We start from the raw sequence: 13,772 nt of genomic DNA on the forward strand, positions 1-13,772 counted from the left end.
CTGTAAGATATTATGAACCTCCTCCTCACAGGGCCACTTTAGGGCGCTTCTTACCACACCTCAGTGAGGGGCAACAAACCAGCCGAATGCCAGGATGCTATCTCGATGGCTCTTGGCAAAAGGAACAGCACCCCAACCAGGCCTGATAGAGGTAATTTTGCTGTTTTGATGCCCTCCTAACTCATAATGCAGAGAGTTATGTCATTCCAACATTCTAGGTTCGTATCTGGGCCAGAAAAATGACTACAGACAACTGCTGCTCTCAGATCTGAGTCATTTCCAGTTGTGCCATTAACCAACATTTTCTATCTAAGAAGAAAATCAAGAGAAGCACGAACATGGCTGGTGTGTTCTGAAGTCCACCTTATAAAAGAGAGCTGAAAGCTTGCAAGAACCATAGGACAAATTTCTTGGCTCACTGTCGGACTTTCACTGCAATTTGAACCCAAATGATTAAAACCCAATTTTGGCTGACTTTCTCAAAATGAAATCCAACAATTTGCGCTTGTGATTTGGGAAAGCAAAGAAGAAAGGTAGGAATGATTAATATATTCTTAACTTTATATATATCATCCATCTTAGACATCTTAATCATCCAAGTAAAAGGATGAATAAAACTTTTCTTTGGTTATACATACTGTCAAAGTTACCAAGGCCAACAGTTTAAGTCTGTATATGGGTATTTCCAGAGTACCATGCTAAGAATTCTACATTTAGAAACATTAAATTGATGAATTATCTTATTCAGTCTACTCATGGATTAAATTAATCCTATGACTACCAACATAACAGTTTTAGAGGGTAACAAAACAAAATTCTAAAAATGCTTATAAATTAAAAAAGTGACAGCAGGCATTAGTGGAAATAAAAACAGACACCGTACCTTTTCAGTAATGATGCGGTTGACACATTGCTTTCCAGTCAGTGGCAATGTACATTTCTCCATGATTTTATGTACATTTCCCTGTTTTAAAGAAGGAATATCAAAAAGAGTAGTTAGGGACCAATTCTTGTTTAGAAGGAGAATAACAAAAGGACAAACAGGAACCACCAGAGAAATGGTCTTTAGGTACAAGCTGTTCTAAAAATGTTTGCACAGTCACACTTCTGCTTTCTTTCTGGAGACAGCTTCTGTCCCTAAAATAATTTAGGAAGAATACTAAATGAATGGCCAAAGTCATAAATGATTTAGTTGGGAAACACCTTGCCACAAATTGGACTTCTCAAGTCTCAGTCCTCATATCCCATAATGAAAAATTTCACTTCTAGTGCCCTGCTTATTTCTTCTCTTTCAGGGACTGGTCTCCTTGACAAACACGAGCCATTATTCACCAAGGAAAGGAAGCACATATAAAACATGAATGTCTAATATCCTTTTTAAAATTAATTTGGTTTGCTAGAAAAGTAAAACATATGTGAAAACAGCAGTGCCTAGCCTCCCTCCCTTACTTTTAGACTTGTTCTCAACAGGAATCCACTTTATGTTATTTTTCTCAGCATTCCCTATCTCTACACATTTTTCCCGTTACCTCTTCATTTTTAAATATTGTCTTTACCATGCTCTTTCTTTTTTTTTTTCTTTAAGATTTTATTTATTTATTTGACAGAGAGAGACTCTGCAAGAGAGGGAACACAAGCAGGGGGAGTGGGAGAGGGAGAAGCAGGCTTCCTACCAAGTAGGGACCCCGAAGTGGGGCTCGATCCCAGGACACTGGGATCATGACCTGAGCTGAAGGCAGAAGCTTTAACCCGCTGTGCCCCCAGGTGCCCTCTACTAACTTCTTATTACGGCACCTGAAGACTTAACTCTCTTAACAAAATCCCAGCCTCCTCCATCCTCTGCAGTTCTTCAGTAGAGCTGTGTCACAATTCGTAGTTAACTCCGTGGTTAGAATGTATATGGTTCTGCCAAAATGACCGTGTCAAACTGTTTACTGCCGGGCAAGGCAGTGTGGTCCACCACGCTTACATTCACATGCCCATACAGCTATTTGCTTTTCCTGGTGTTTGTCTGAGCCTCAGTTTGCTCATTTGTAAAATGTGTGAGCTGGCTAAAATTCGTATTTTTTTCAAAGTTTCTTTTAGCTACTGTACCCTTTTTTCTCTGGTGAGCACAGCATAATGTACAAACTTAGTCCCTGTGTTATACACCTGAAACTAAGGTAACACTATGTGTCAACTATACCCGCAAAATAAAAAAAAAAGAAAGAAAAGAAAATAGTGGAAAGCAGGTTTTCCCCACTTATCTCCCATACTCCAACCCCCATCCCCACATCCCAGGTGTGGAGGTGGCCTCTGGGACATGTATGGAACACACCTGAAACAATAGCTCTGATGATCTAAGAGTACAATTATGATTAAGGTCCTTTCCAAGTATCAACCAACAGGAGCTTAAATTAGTATTCCCCTTGAGGCTGAAGGCTACCCTATCATCTTCTAGATCTTCTATTAAAAAAAAAAATGGCAAAATGCTTCTATTGCTTCTTTCTGGATCTGAAAATACCCCACATGATGTCATCATCTTTAGCCATTTGACTGTTTTACTACTAAAATATGTACCTGCTACCTAGTTTATCTTTCTCTCAGGATTTCTGTTAGACCAAGTATATAGTCCTTAGGCAAGGACTTTCAGATAACTAAGATTAATTAAGAAGACTTTGCTCCTTCATAAACTGTCAACTAACCAATGCACCAGTAATTAAAAGGTTTTAGTGTACTTAACTCAAGTGCGTGACATAAAAAGCATTCAGTATTTTTTTAAATAAATGAATGGGTAGGAAAATGGAAGATCCACTGGGAATCCCAGATAGATTTCAAAAAGCCAAACTCTACTACTTTAATTTAATCAAAATGAGTGTGAAATACATATAAAATGGATAGACATTACACCTTTAATAACAAGTTATATACTCTGGATCTTACTGTATAAGAACATTCATAACTGTAGAAATAAAAACCTCATTTTCACTTCATTTTTAATGCTCTATTTTCCCTTCCAGTTTCAAAGAAAGTCTGCACATGTCAGAGAAACTTAATTAAAGAGCTGAAATTAATGATGAATATTCAAGCTTGTACAGTTGTCAGGTCTCCTTACTTTTAATGTAACTCAAATAAGGCATGTCACAGTGAATTGCGGGCCTGCCTGGAAACAAAGTGAACAATCTGGGGGCCTCTGAAGAACAGCTTTTGCAGCGAGCTCTTACCTTGTTCTCATTTGAGCACGATCTGCGTCTGGTGTGAAAGAAACGACTTGGATTTTCATGACCAAACAACTCCATTTTAGGAGGAATCAGGAATTTCAACTGACAGAATTAACTGTGTGCTCCTAGTAGAGAGACCTTTCATTGACTATATGCTGTATAAACAGTATAGTGTATGGTTAAGGGTGTGGACTGGAACCAAAATACCCAGGGGCAAGTCTGGTTCTGCTCCATGCTGGCTATGCAAAGTTCCTAGGCCTCTGTTTCCCCATCAGCCTTACCCCACGGGGTTATTGCAAAATGAGATGCAAAAAACCGATTCATCTCATGTTAAGTATCTGTCACTTAACAAGTGCTCAATAAATGTTAGCTACTATTGTTTATACAAAACATGTTTACATTTCTACCGTCTACCAGGAAATTCTTTAGGAGCTCTTAGTTTCCAATATGAAGTTAGACACGTAATTGTGCAGAAAATGGTCTAACCACAATTCCTAAAATCACATATGGCTGACCTAGGAAACTGCCACCTAGGGAAACTTTCCCCTCTTGGTCACTTACAGGGAGAACAATGTCGCTAAAGGACTCCATTCACATTTAGCTCCAAGGCACAACACAGATCAAGGAAAAAGAGAAAATGAGAGACAAGAAGATGAAAGAATGTCACAATTTCAATATTCAACAACAGGCTAGCTATGAAGCCCAAACAGGACTAACTCCCACTTTAGTGCTCTGCTCTAACCATGCCAGGCTGAGCCCTACAATGTGGAACGGCAGCTGCATAGATTAACGATTCACAAAGGAGGAACAAGTGCTGAGTCTTTAGCATTTAAAAATAAATCCTCAAAAAGAGATGCAGGATAATGAGGTAGCAAAGAACACTGTCTTAAGGGTCCAAAGACCCATTTATGTTTTTCTCTTGCATCCGCCTTTGAACGGTCATTTGGTCTATTCAATTCTTAGTGCCGTCGTTTCCTCTACAATGGCCTCGTCTTCCTTACCCGATCACTATAGGAATCACACAAAATGTTCTAAAAATGCAGTAAACTAGGAGTAGATCCACACACAAATATTTAGGGTCAGTGGGGTTGGTGCCTCCTTATCATTCTGCTTCTTTCTATCTTTCCTCATGAAGAAATGCCAGAAAAGGCAGAGGAATGGATACAAAGTGTAGCATTAAAATGCTCTGACTAGCCTCGAGGGCTCGTGATTTCACTACACCCTTATATGTGCTAACTTCTTCATAGCCTTGACGAAGAGCTAAATCTCCTTCCTCTACCTGCTTCTCCAGTTTTATTCTTTCCCCTCTTGGTCACTTACAGGCTTCATGGAAGCCCTGGGAAGTCACCGTTTTCTTTTTAAATGATTTAGTGTCTCCAGTACTTTCTATCTATCACTTGCTTCATGGTGATCTCTAATTCTTTAGATAATTGTGTGAAATCCTGCACCTAAATTCTTTAGCACCAAACAACTCTGGTTAAATGATAATAAATCCCCCTTGTTATCATGACGGTGAGCTTCATGTTATCACAATGAACTTAATCCCAAACAACAAGCTCTCTTTCTCACGACACAATGATTGTTGCATTTGATAGCAGCATTTTATTCACCTGAGGCAATGGAGCGTGCATGTAGTAAGGTTTTGCTTTACATAAAACACCATTTTATGCCCGTCTTTTCTGTTAGGTGCTTTTTAAATGTGGCTGCAATGTATTTCTTCTTTCAGGAAACTTCCTTGGGAAAGCCCTAATGATCAAGTACAGAAAAGGCAAATTCTAGAAGTTGGTTGCTCCTTAAGGGACCGAGTCTTAAGGCCTTCATTCATGCTACCTGAACCACACTCCACCGCAGACTCCATCACCCCACATTCAAGACCCCTAGTATTCAGGACATGGGGTGTAAATATTTTAATTCTGATTGGGGAACTCCAACAGAGCTAGAGCTGTAAAATACCACGTGACTGAGCATCTGAGGCCCACCGGAGACTGCTGTCTAGTCCCAAGATAGGTACTTGTACATTCCCAACATCTCTGAACCCACGAGGAGAAGCAAAGCTAGCAGAAGTATGTGACGGGGCTTACAAGACTTTGGGGAGATATGTAAAGGTATGATCAAAGGGAGAAGCAAAGATATCTCAAGACTGCAGTATGAAACATACAAATTTATAAGTCAAGAGAGGAGCTGAGTGAATTATGGTTACTCCCCCTCTTCTGCCTACTCAGTCCTAAAACTGCAAGGCCTGCATTAATGCACTGAAAAGAGGCACTACATAAGCTGAACTTGACAAGAGAATATTCAATACATCGTCTGCTGGCACAGTGAAACCTAGGACGGATCTCTCTCTGGGTTTTTGCCGAAAAGTAAAAGAAGCCTGATTGTCACTGTCCCTTGTCTTTCCTTCTCCCCACTGGTCTCAATACTTAAATTAAGGGAAAAAGCATCTATAAACACACACACACAAACACACACCTCACAGGGAATGTGGTATTACAAAACACATGGACTGTCAAATCGCTATGAAAATTGAAAAGAAAACACAGAAAAGAAACACAAGATTGGCTAACTAAAGAAAATCAGGATACACAGGGTAAAAGGACAAGATGCTATTATTCACACCGAGTTTATACTCCTGGGTATTTTTGGCCTTTACACAGTACCTATTTGGCAGGGATTCCAATAATCCACAAAGGACTTGAGTAGAAAGACTCAGCTAGCTCTGAAGTAGAGAACCGTTGCTATTACAAATGGTTTTTATATGTGGATGTAATAACCATTTGTGGTTACAGGCGCATTCTCAAGGGGAAGGCTAACCAAACGAGATGGTACATACAGCAAGGCATTTCCCTGAAAACAGTCTTCAGGGCTTTGAGATCTTAGAATAGGAGGCCATTTTTCTTACATATAACACAAAAATCTTTATCACGGCATTTTATTTTCTCTCTAAAAATTGCATCCTATGATCTCTAGCCTAAGAATGGCACAGCCCAGGCATGAACAGGAATGACTTTCTCTTTCCATTCATGAATTGCTGTTGGACATCAGAAAGCTTCTCTGTGAGCTAGTTTTCCTTTTAAGAACTGTAGATGCTCAAAGCCTCAGAATTTAGAGTTATTAGCTTAATTAAATTTTATAAGACCATTTTAAAGAGCTTTATTGGTTGTTGGACTGTGTTCTGCTTTTTTTCTTTTCCATTATAAAATTTTTCTTGGCAGGCATTTCCATCATGAATGGAGAAATAAAAAGGGAAAACCATGTAAGGATTTCTATTTTTTAAAGGTAAATATTTTTTTCCTAAACAGATCCTAGCCACAAAATAGTCTCATTAACAAATTATAAAATATTGACAAGCTTCTTTAAATGAAAAAAAAATTAAACCAGCTGAAACTGTGTTAATTATAAATCATTCCAACAAAGAAATACTTTATTTACCTTGGATACTTCTCAATGCTGCTGAAAATTAATCCAAGAATGTTTCTCAGGAAATAATAAAAAAAAAAAACTTTCACATTTGTTGGCCTTTGGTAATACACTTGGTCCAAAACAAATAGGACTAATAAACCTCATTTACTTTATATAATTCCTCTCCATATAATTCCTCTCCAACGTAAAACCACATTCAAGATTTCTATTTTGTTATCAGATATAGATTAGATGTAATCAAAACCTTATTCATAAAGACTTATCCCCAACATCCTAACAATATAATTATGATTCTTTTCATCCTTTCAGAATCCAGACCTCCTACTGTAAAATAAAATCTAAACCTCTTTTAGAAAGAGGGCTTTCATTTATGTTCTCTAAAATAGGTACCCAAGCTTTGCTTGTTTCCAATAAATGACAACCATGACTGAATTTCTCTGCTTTTGTGCTCTGAAAGTTATACCCTTAGGAAATATTTCCGGTACACAATACTGAGAACAAAGCACTTTCTTTTATATTGTTAGTGGTAATGGTACCTGCCAGACAAAAAAGGTTATTAGAAAAAAAATGGGGGCCCAAAGGCAGGATACATGGATTCTCAGCTTGTTTTTGCTCCTAATTGTGTACTTGACTTTTACAGGAGTTTTCAACCTCCATGGCACTGGGTTTGTTTTCCTTTGCAGGGGAAACAAGACCTTCCTCATAGGACCATTGTAATGATGAGATATGGAGGCAGGACTTGTGAAACGGGCTTTGGAAAAGTTAAAAGTGCTCTTACATGTTCAAAGTCTCAGTATTATTCGAAGAATTAATGGATTCAACAAGTATTTACTGAGTCTTAATGTGCATTAGACATGATACTCTTCAGCTCTTAAAATGGACAGAGCCCCTTTCTTCACCGAACTTCCATTCTGGTGGAGAAGGCGGTGAAGGTCCATTAGAAGAGGGGGGGCTTCTGTTTTATGGAATAATCAGAAGAAAGCTTCTCTTTGAGTAAAAACCTGAGTGAATTGAGGGAGCAGGCCAAGCAGGTATGTGAGGTGGAGCATTCCAGGCCTCGAAAAGAACAGTTATTTTTGCAGGTAAATATCTTACCAAAGCAAGGAAAGCCTTAGGGGAAACTTAAAAAGGGAAAGTGATCATTCTGAAACCTGAAGCTTCCAGAAAAGGGCAGATTTGGATGAAACTGGTACAGAGTGTGCTCTGGTGAGGATGCAGCCCATACGCTATAATGAACACAAGCTGGACGAAGCTGAACAAAGCTCCTGGCTCTTTCACACACCTGGACAAATTTCTTCACCTGCCCACATCTCAGTCTTAAGAGGGGCACCGAGAAGCTAATGAGATTCAGTACGTGCAATGCCAAGCACAGGGCGATGTGCCTCATAAGGACTCAAACTGTAACTACCTTCCTTCGTTTTCCTGACAGTTTTAGAAGGCAGAAGAAGGACATATCAAGAAGCCTAAAAAAAAAAAGGTAGCTAGACACCAAAAAACTGCCTAGGAAGAAAAAAATAGTGAAAATATTTTGCTTTTGTAAAAAGCTTTAAGTAGGGATTTCTAATTAAACATTTGAAGAACCATTTCTTTTTCTGTTTCAGAAATTCTGGCTGAGATGAAAGAAAAGACTTTGGAAAAAGGGAGGGGGTAGAATTTGCTAAATACAAGTCTAATGTTTTGAAAACGAATGCGCAAAAATAATCTAAAATGAGGTGGACTTCAATGCTTATGCATCAACATTGAAGTAACAACAAAAAGGAAGTCAGAGAGTTTTCTCCAAATTAGACATCATGTTCCAGAAAAGATTTGGATTTGATTTGCATGCTTGGCATCCTTTTTGCCTCTGAAATGAAGTATTCTGGATGCTTTTGCAAGACATCTCTCAGAAGTCACCTGCATTGGTTTCACTTCTATTGTTCCATATTTATGCTCTTCTGCTTCCTTTCCACTGTTTACAAAACAATTCATGATATTTTCATATTTATTACAGTTTTCACAACAAAATAATTTCATGGACCACATCACTCTGTAACAGAACTCCCTCTTGGGAAGCAAGACAGACGCGAATCTTCCAGCTCTATGCTCTCCCACGATGCTGCATCCCTAATTAAGAACAGGGCAACGGATGTCTGGGTGGCTCAGTTGGTCAAGCATCTGATCCTTGGTTTCAGCTCAGATCATGATCTCAAGATCTTGAGATCAACCCCGTGTCAGGCTTCAGTGCTTGAGATTCTCTCAGTCCCGCTGCCCTCCCTGCTCATGCTCTTTCTCTTTGTCTCCCAGAAAAAGACAAGACAAAAACAAACAAAACCAAAAACCAAAAACAAACAAAAAAACAAAACGCAGGGCAGCTGAACTAACATTTCCATTAAAATTAGCAGGTCTCAAGGTCTCAAGGTGAGAACAGGCAGATTTTGTGTTAAAACTAAGAATTATAAAAAATAAGGGAGAATGAACAAAGCATAGACAACGAAGAGAGCACCACCCAGTATGAATTTTGCAAATCATCAGAAACCCATGGATTCAGGTCAGAAAGGCAATTAAGCTCAGTTGGTTCAAAAGCACTGAGTTGGGAACAAGGAGCAAAGTTATACTGACAGCTCTGTAGTTAGAAGACTCAACTTTGGAATCATGGACACTTAGTTCTAATCTCAGTTCCACTAGTTATACGACCTCATGCAAGTAACTTAACTTCTCTGAAGCTGTTTTGAAACCATAAAAAAACACCTATTTCAGATTCATGAGCTTATACATGCAAATACACACAGAGTGGTTAGTATACTGTTGATACACAGTAAGCTCAATAAATGGTAGCTCTCATTATTGTAGCATGATGAACCACCATCATCACAACTATTATCTGACCACCACCAAATGTAAGCTCCATGAGGTCCATGACTTTTGTGTGGGTTGTCTTCCCAAATAATAGAAGTACTTAACACATAATCAGTACTCAATAAATATTTAATGATTTACCAAAATAAAAGTATCTTACTTTTCAGAGTAAGGACACTTGCTATCATCAAGTCCACCATTTTCACCCTTCCCAAAATGGCACTTCAGAGTCTTGGTAAGAGTCCGTATTATCCACTTGAAAATAACTGTTGTTGAAAAGCCATATTTTGTTGTGTTTTTTTCATTTTGCATGCAGAGAGCAACCACTATAATCATCTTTAAACCTGAATCGTAACATCTGCCCTGATACCTTTTCACTGAGTTTGAAGACATTATAGCTTTTACTCTTACTGTGTATGCAAATAACTAAGGAATACCCCACTGTTTCTTCTGCTCAAAGTTAAAGAACCATTTAGCTGAATGAGAATAAATAACTGTTTATTTGCAACCTTTCTCTCTAAAATATAAATGCTATTAATTTGGAAGAGCCTGAGAAAACAACAAAAACCATGGATGCATGACCGGACATACAGGATTTTGGCATACTGGGAACTTCCAAACGCAGCACACATTACCTTTGCAGAATGCTCCATGGTAACCACCACTTTGGTCTTCGCACTGGACACTAGATCCATAGCCCCTCCCATTCCTTTCACCATCTTCCCCTGCAAAACAGAAATGGAAAAGAGGATGTAATTATTTTTCACTTCTTTTGGTATGTGGCAGAACAAAATTAACTGGCAAGAATAAGTCACTGGAATAATGAGTGAGAATAACTCACTGACCTTTATTGCTTAGTACTAGAACCTTTAGAATATTAATATTCTGTTATTCTATTATTCTATGATTGAAGGATAAGTTCAGGACGAATGCTTTGATGTCATTTTTATTACATGTGGCTAACGTTACTTTGTTGATGATATACTAGCAGTAAGACAATCAGTAGATAAGAAAAATCTTAAGGGGTGCCCTTAAGCATCTGCCTTCAGCTTGGGTCATGATCCCAGAGTCCTGGGATTGAGTCCCGCATCGGGCTCCTTGCTCAGCAGGAAGCCTGCTTCCCTTGCCCATTCCCCCTGCTTGTGTTCCCTCTCTTGCTGTGTCTCTGTCAAATAATAAATAAAATCTTAAAAAAAAAAATCTTAAAGAAAAATCTTAAGAACCATTTCAGAATTCTGGCACTTTATTACTACAATGATAGGAGACTGAAATTCACACACCCCTGACATCCACTTTCTTCTTTTTAAACACAAAATCGGCACCACTGAGTCTTCAATTGCAAACACTTTCTAAAGCACTCTCTTGGATTTCCTACAGATTAAAATGTCATTAGGTAGTAGGCTAAGGCACTTACGGTGTTTTGCCAGTAATCATTAATATGAAAAGGTGGGTCTGTCTTTCCACAACTGAGCATTTATCTTGCTCTTAGAAAAATAAGCCAAAGAAAACAAAAAGTATATTGCTGGTAAGCAAAAACAGAAAACAGAAGCCGAGTTCAGGGCCTTTCACCATCACCATTCTATTTTTGTTCATTTGTCCATCTTCTCATTCATTAAACATTTAGCAGCCACATTCTATAGGCCACTTTGAATAATTCCCACTGTCTGTTCTGTCTCCTGGTTCCAGAGTCTTGGAAGAAGCAGGTATTGCCAAAGACGATGAAATAAATTCTTACTCAAGTATATTGAAGGGAAATATCTTCCAACATTGAAACCTCCTTAAAATTTTATTTATTTTTTTAATCCAAGTCCTCTTGATGATTTGACAGTAAACTCTCAGCTCCTTCTCTATACTTCCATAGTGACAAGTAGATGAGGCAATGCACTCACACCTGGCTTTCAAACAGAGAAGTCTCAAGTTCTCAGATTGCAGAAACATTGTAGAAGCCAATGCCAACACTGCACAAACATGAATTAGGTGTGCATTATATAAAGGAAAGGAGCAAGTGGTCAAGATGTCTTCATGGTCCATCTCCGCTAAATGAGATGGGCAGTGGCGGGCAGTGGCTGGAAGTGGCTGTGGAGTGGCATGGCGGCAGGAGAGGAGCAGGGAGCAGGGCAGACATGGAAGGTACAAAGGAAGTCTGTCTTCAGAAACGGATGTTTCAGTGAAGCAGAATATCTCTGTAATTTTATGCTTCCATGAGCCATGCCTTCATTCTTAGCTGCGATTTTAATAAGCTAGGCATACTATTTTCATAATATTTCTGTAGAGAAATATATATTCTCTACCTTATGGGATGAAATGTAAGTAATTCAGAGATGGAAGCAATCAATGTCTATCATAAACTACAGTACTAAGGAAGTTTGAGATTTTAGAGCATCAAAGGACATTAAAGCAAGTCCATTATAGAAATGAATTAACCTGTTGTGGTAAGAACATTCATCCAGTCTCAGCTTTCACAGTGTCCTTGGGAAGACTCTAAAGGGATAAGTGCTAGCAGAATGATGAAGCCAAAGAAAAGCAGAAACTAAACTAGAATTTTAGACTTCTTGAATTAAAAAAAATTAAAAAATCTTTGAATTAGGCAAATTTTTTTCACCTGTGGCACAACAATGATAGGTAAAAGCTTATGCCAACCTCTAACAAGAAGCTTGTCCAACTCAGATGAATCTGATTTATACATTTTAAATCATTGTCAATTGTTTAAGAAATATTTATAGAACATGTACTGAGTACAAAACACTGTGCTGGCAGGAATATAAAAAGCTACAGAACATGGTAGAAGAAATGTCACTTTGTTTCTGCTAAAAAGAACATTCTTGCCCATATACACGAGCTCAGGAGCAGAATACCGGAGATCTGGCCCATGAACCCCCTGAACACTGGCAAATTCTCTGAACTATCTCTGAATCTGTTATCTATAAACCAAGAGTAAGAATATCTGCCCTCTCTGAAAGCTGTAATGAGGAGTATGAGATAATGTATGGAAAATTGCAGAATAAATAAAATTTATAAATGTACTGACATATATCACCATCCAGTGTATTTGGTTTACTGAGTGTCTAGTATGAGCTTGTCCCTGTACTGGGTGCTAGAGTTAGAGATGACCACAGCAGGCCTCTTTTGTTCATAAACTCCATCACTGGGGGGGAGGAAAAGCATCCATGAGTAATTAAGGAGATCTGGACCAATCTTCCTCCCTCAAAGACTTATTTATTTGAGTGAGAAAGAAAGAGTAAGAGTGAGAAAGGGGGCAGAGGGAGGGGGAGAATCAGATTCCCTGCTGAGTGGGGAGCCTGACTCGGAGCTCAATCTCCATGACCTGAGCCAAAAATCAGGAGTGTGATGTTTAATCCACTCAGCTACCCAGGCACCCCAAATTTCCTCCCTTTATAAAAGCCTTGCCACAACTCCCTCATCCCCAAGAGTCTAGTGCTGAGTGCCTCCCCCCTTCTACACTGGCACATTTGCTAATTAGTCTGTGATTGTAACACAGTGAATTTCAACTTTTTTTTTTTTTTTTCATCATTTCAGTGCTTGGATGAGTGAGGAGTGAAAGGATTAAACGGACGTAGGCATGTTTAAGTCCTAGCTGGGCAGTGAGGCCGCCAGGGGTCTCTATGCCTGGGGAAGCAGGAGGGGGAAGAGGCAGCTGGGGAGGGGTGGGGAATGGATCTCCCAGAGGAGGTGCTTCCCCAGAGCAGGGTGCCAGATGGCCCAGAGAACAGCAGCATCACCTAAGAGAAAGTATTTCCAGCAGGTTAACAGGAACACCTTCAAATACTTGGTTTTCCTGTTTTTTAAAGTAAGTTCATTGTACTGGAGCAAGAAAATAACCTCTTCCCTTCCACTTCAGTTCCCAGGGGATTTCTGAAACAGAATCAATTACTAAAGGAAAACAGTTCATTCTATCTACCCCAGCAGAAAGAAACAGGGTTAGATGAGACTCAACTCTCCAATGGTGAGAAATTGATCACTGCCCTTCAACCCACCTTAGCTGCCACGCTTTTGGGGCTCAACAACTTGCATTTCCCAGTCTGCACTGCAGCTAGGGGTGACCCTGTGTGTGAGCTCTTGACAATGGAGCGAGGAAGGGGATACCTGTGATTTCCAGGTCCCTTATGCTCTTTTGCCTTCTGCAATCTGGACACTGACATCCAAGGTGACCTTGGAGGATGACTGAGCTTCCTCCATCCTTCGGGGTTTTTCTGGGTCTTTAAATTACTGTGTGCAATAGAGCCCACTTACTCAGAAACACCCTGCACTGTGATATGAGTCAAATGCAAATGCAAATGCTAAGCCACTGAAATTGGG

General features: G+C 39.2%; 1 protein-coding gene across 1 annotated transcript in view; it reads right to left on the reverse strand.

The window, feature by feature from the left end:
* Positions 1–13,772, reverse strand: part of OXCT1 (3-oxoacid CoA-transferase 1) — a 127,987-nt gene that overhangs the window by 10,394 nt on the left and 103,821 nt on the right. The window contains exons 14-15 of the mRNA XM_059417058.1: positions 10,091–10,180; positions 884–964 (exon numbers count right to left, since the gene is read on the reverse strand). Of these exons, the coding sequence (XP_059273041.1) occupies positions 884–964; positions 10,091–10,180 (171 nt within the window). The remainder of the gene's footprint in view (positions 1–883; positions 965–10,090; positions 10,181–13,772) is intronic.

Source organism: Mustela nigripes, chromosome 12 (genome assembly GCF_022355385.1).
Source record: "Mustela nigripes isolate SB6536 chromosome 12, MUSNIG.SB6536, whole genome shotgun sequence".
NCBI classification, from domain to species: domain Eukaryota; kingdom Metazoa; phylum Chordata; class Mammalia; order Carnivora; family Mustelidae; genus Mustela; species Mustela nigripes.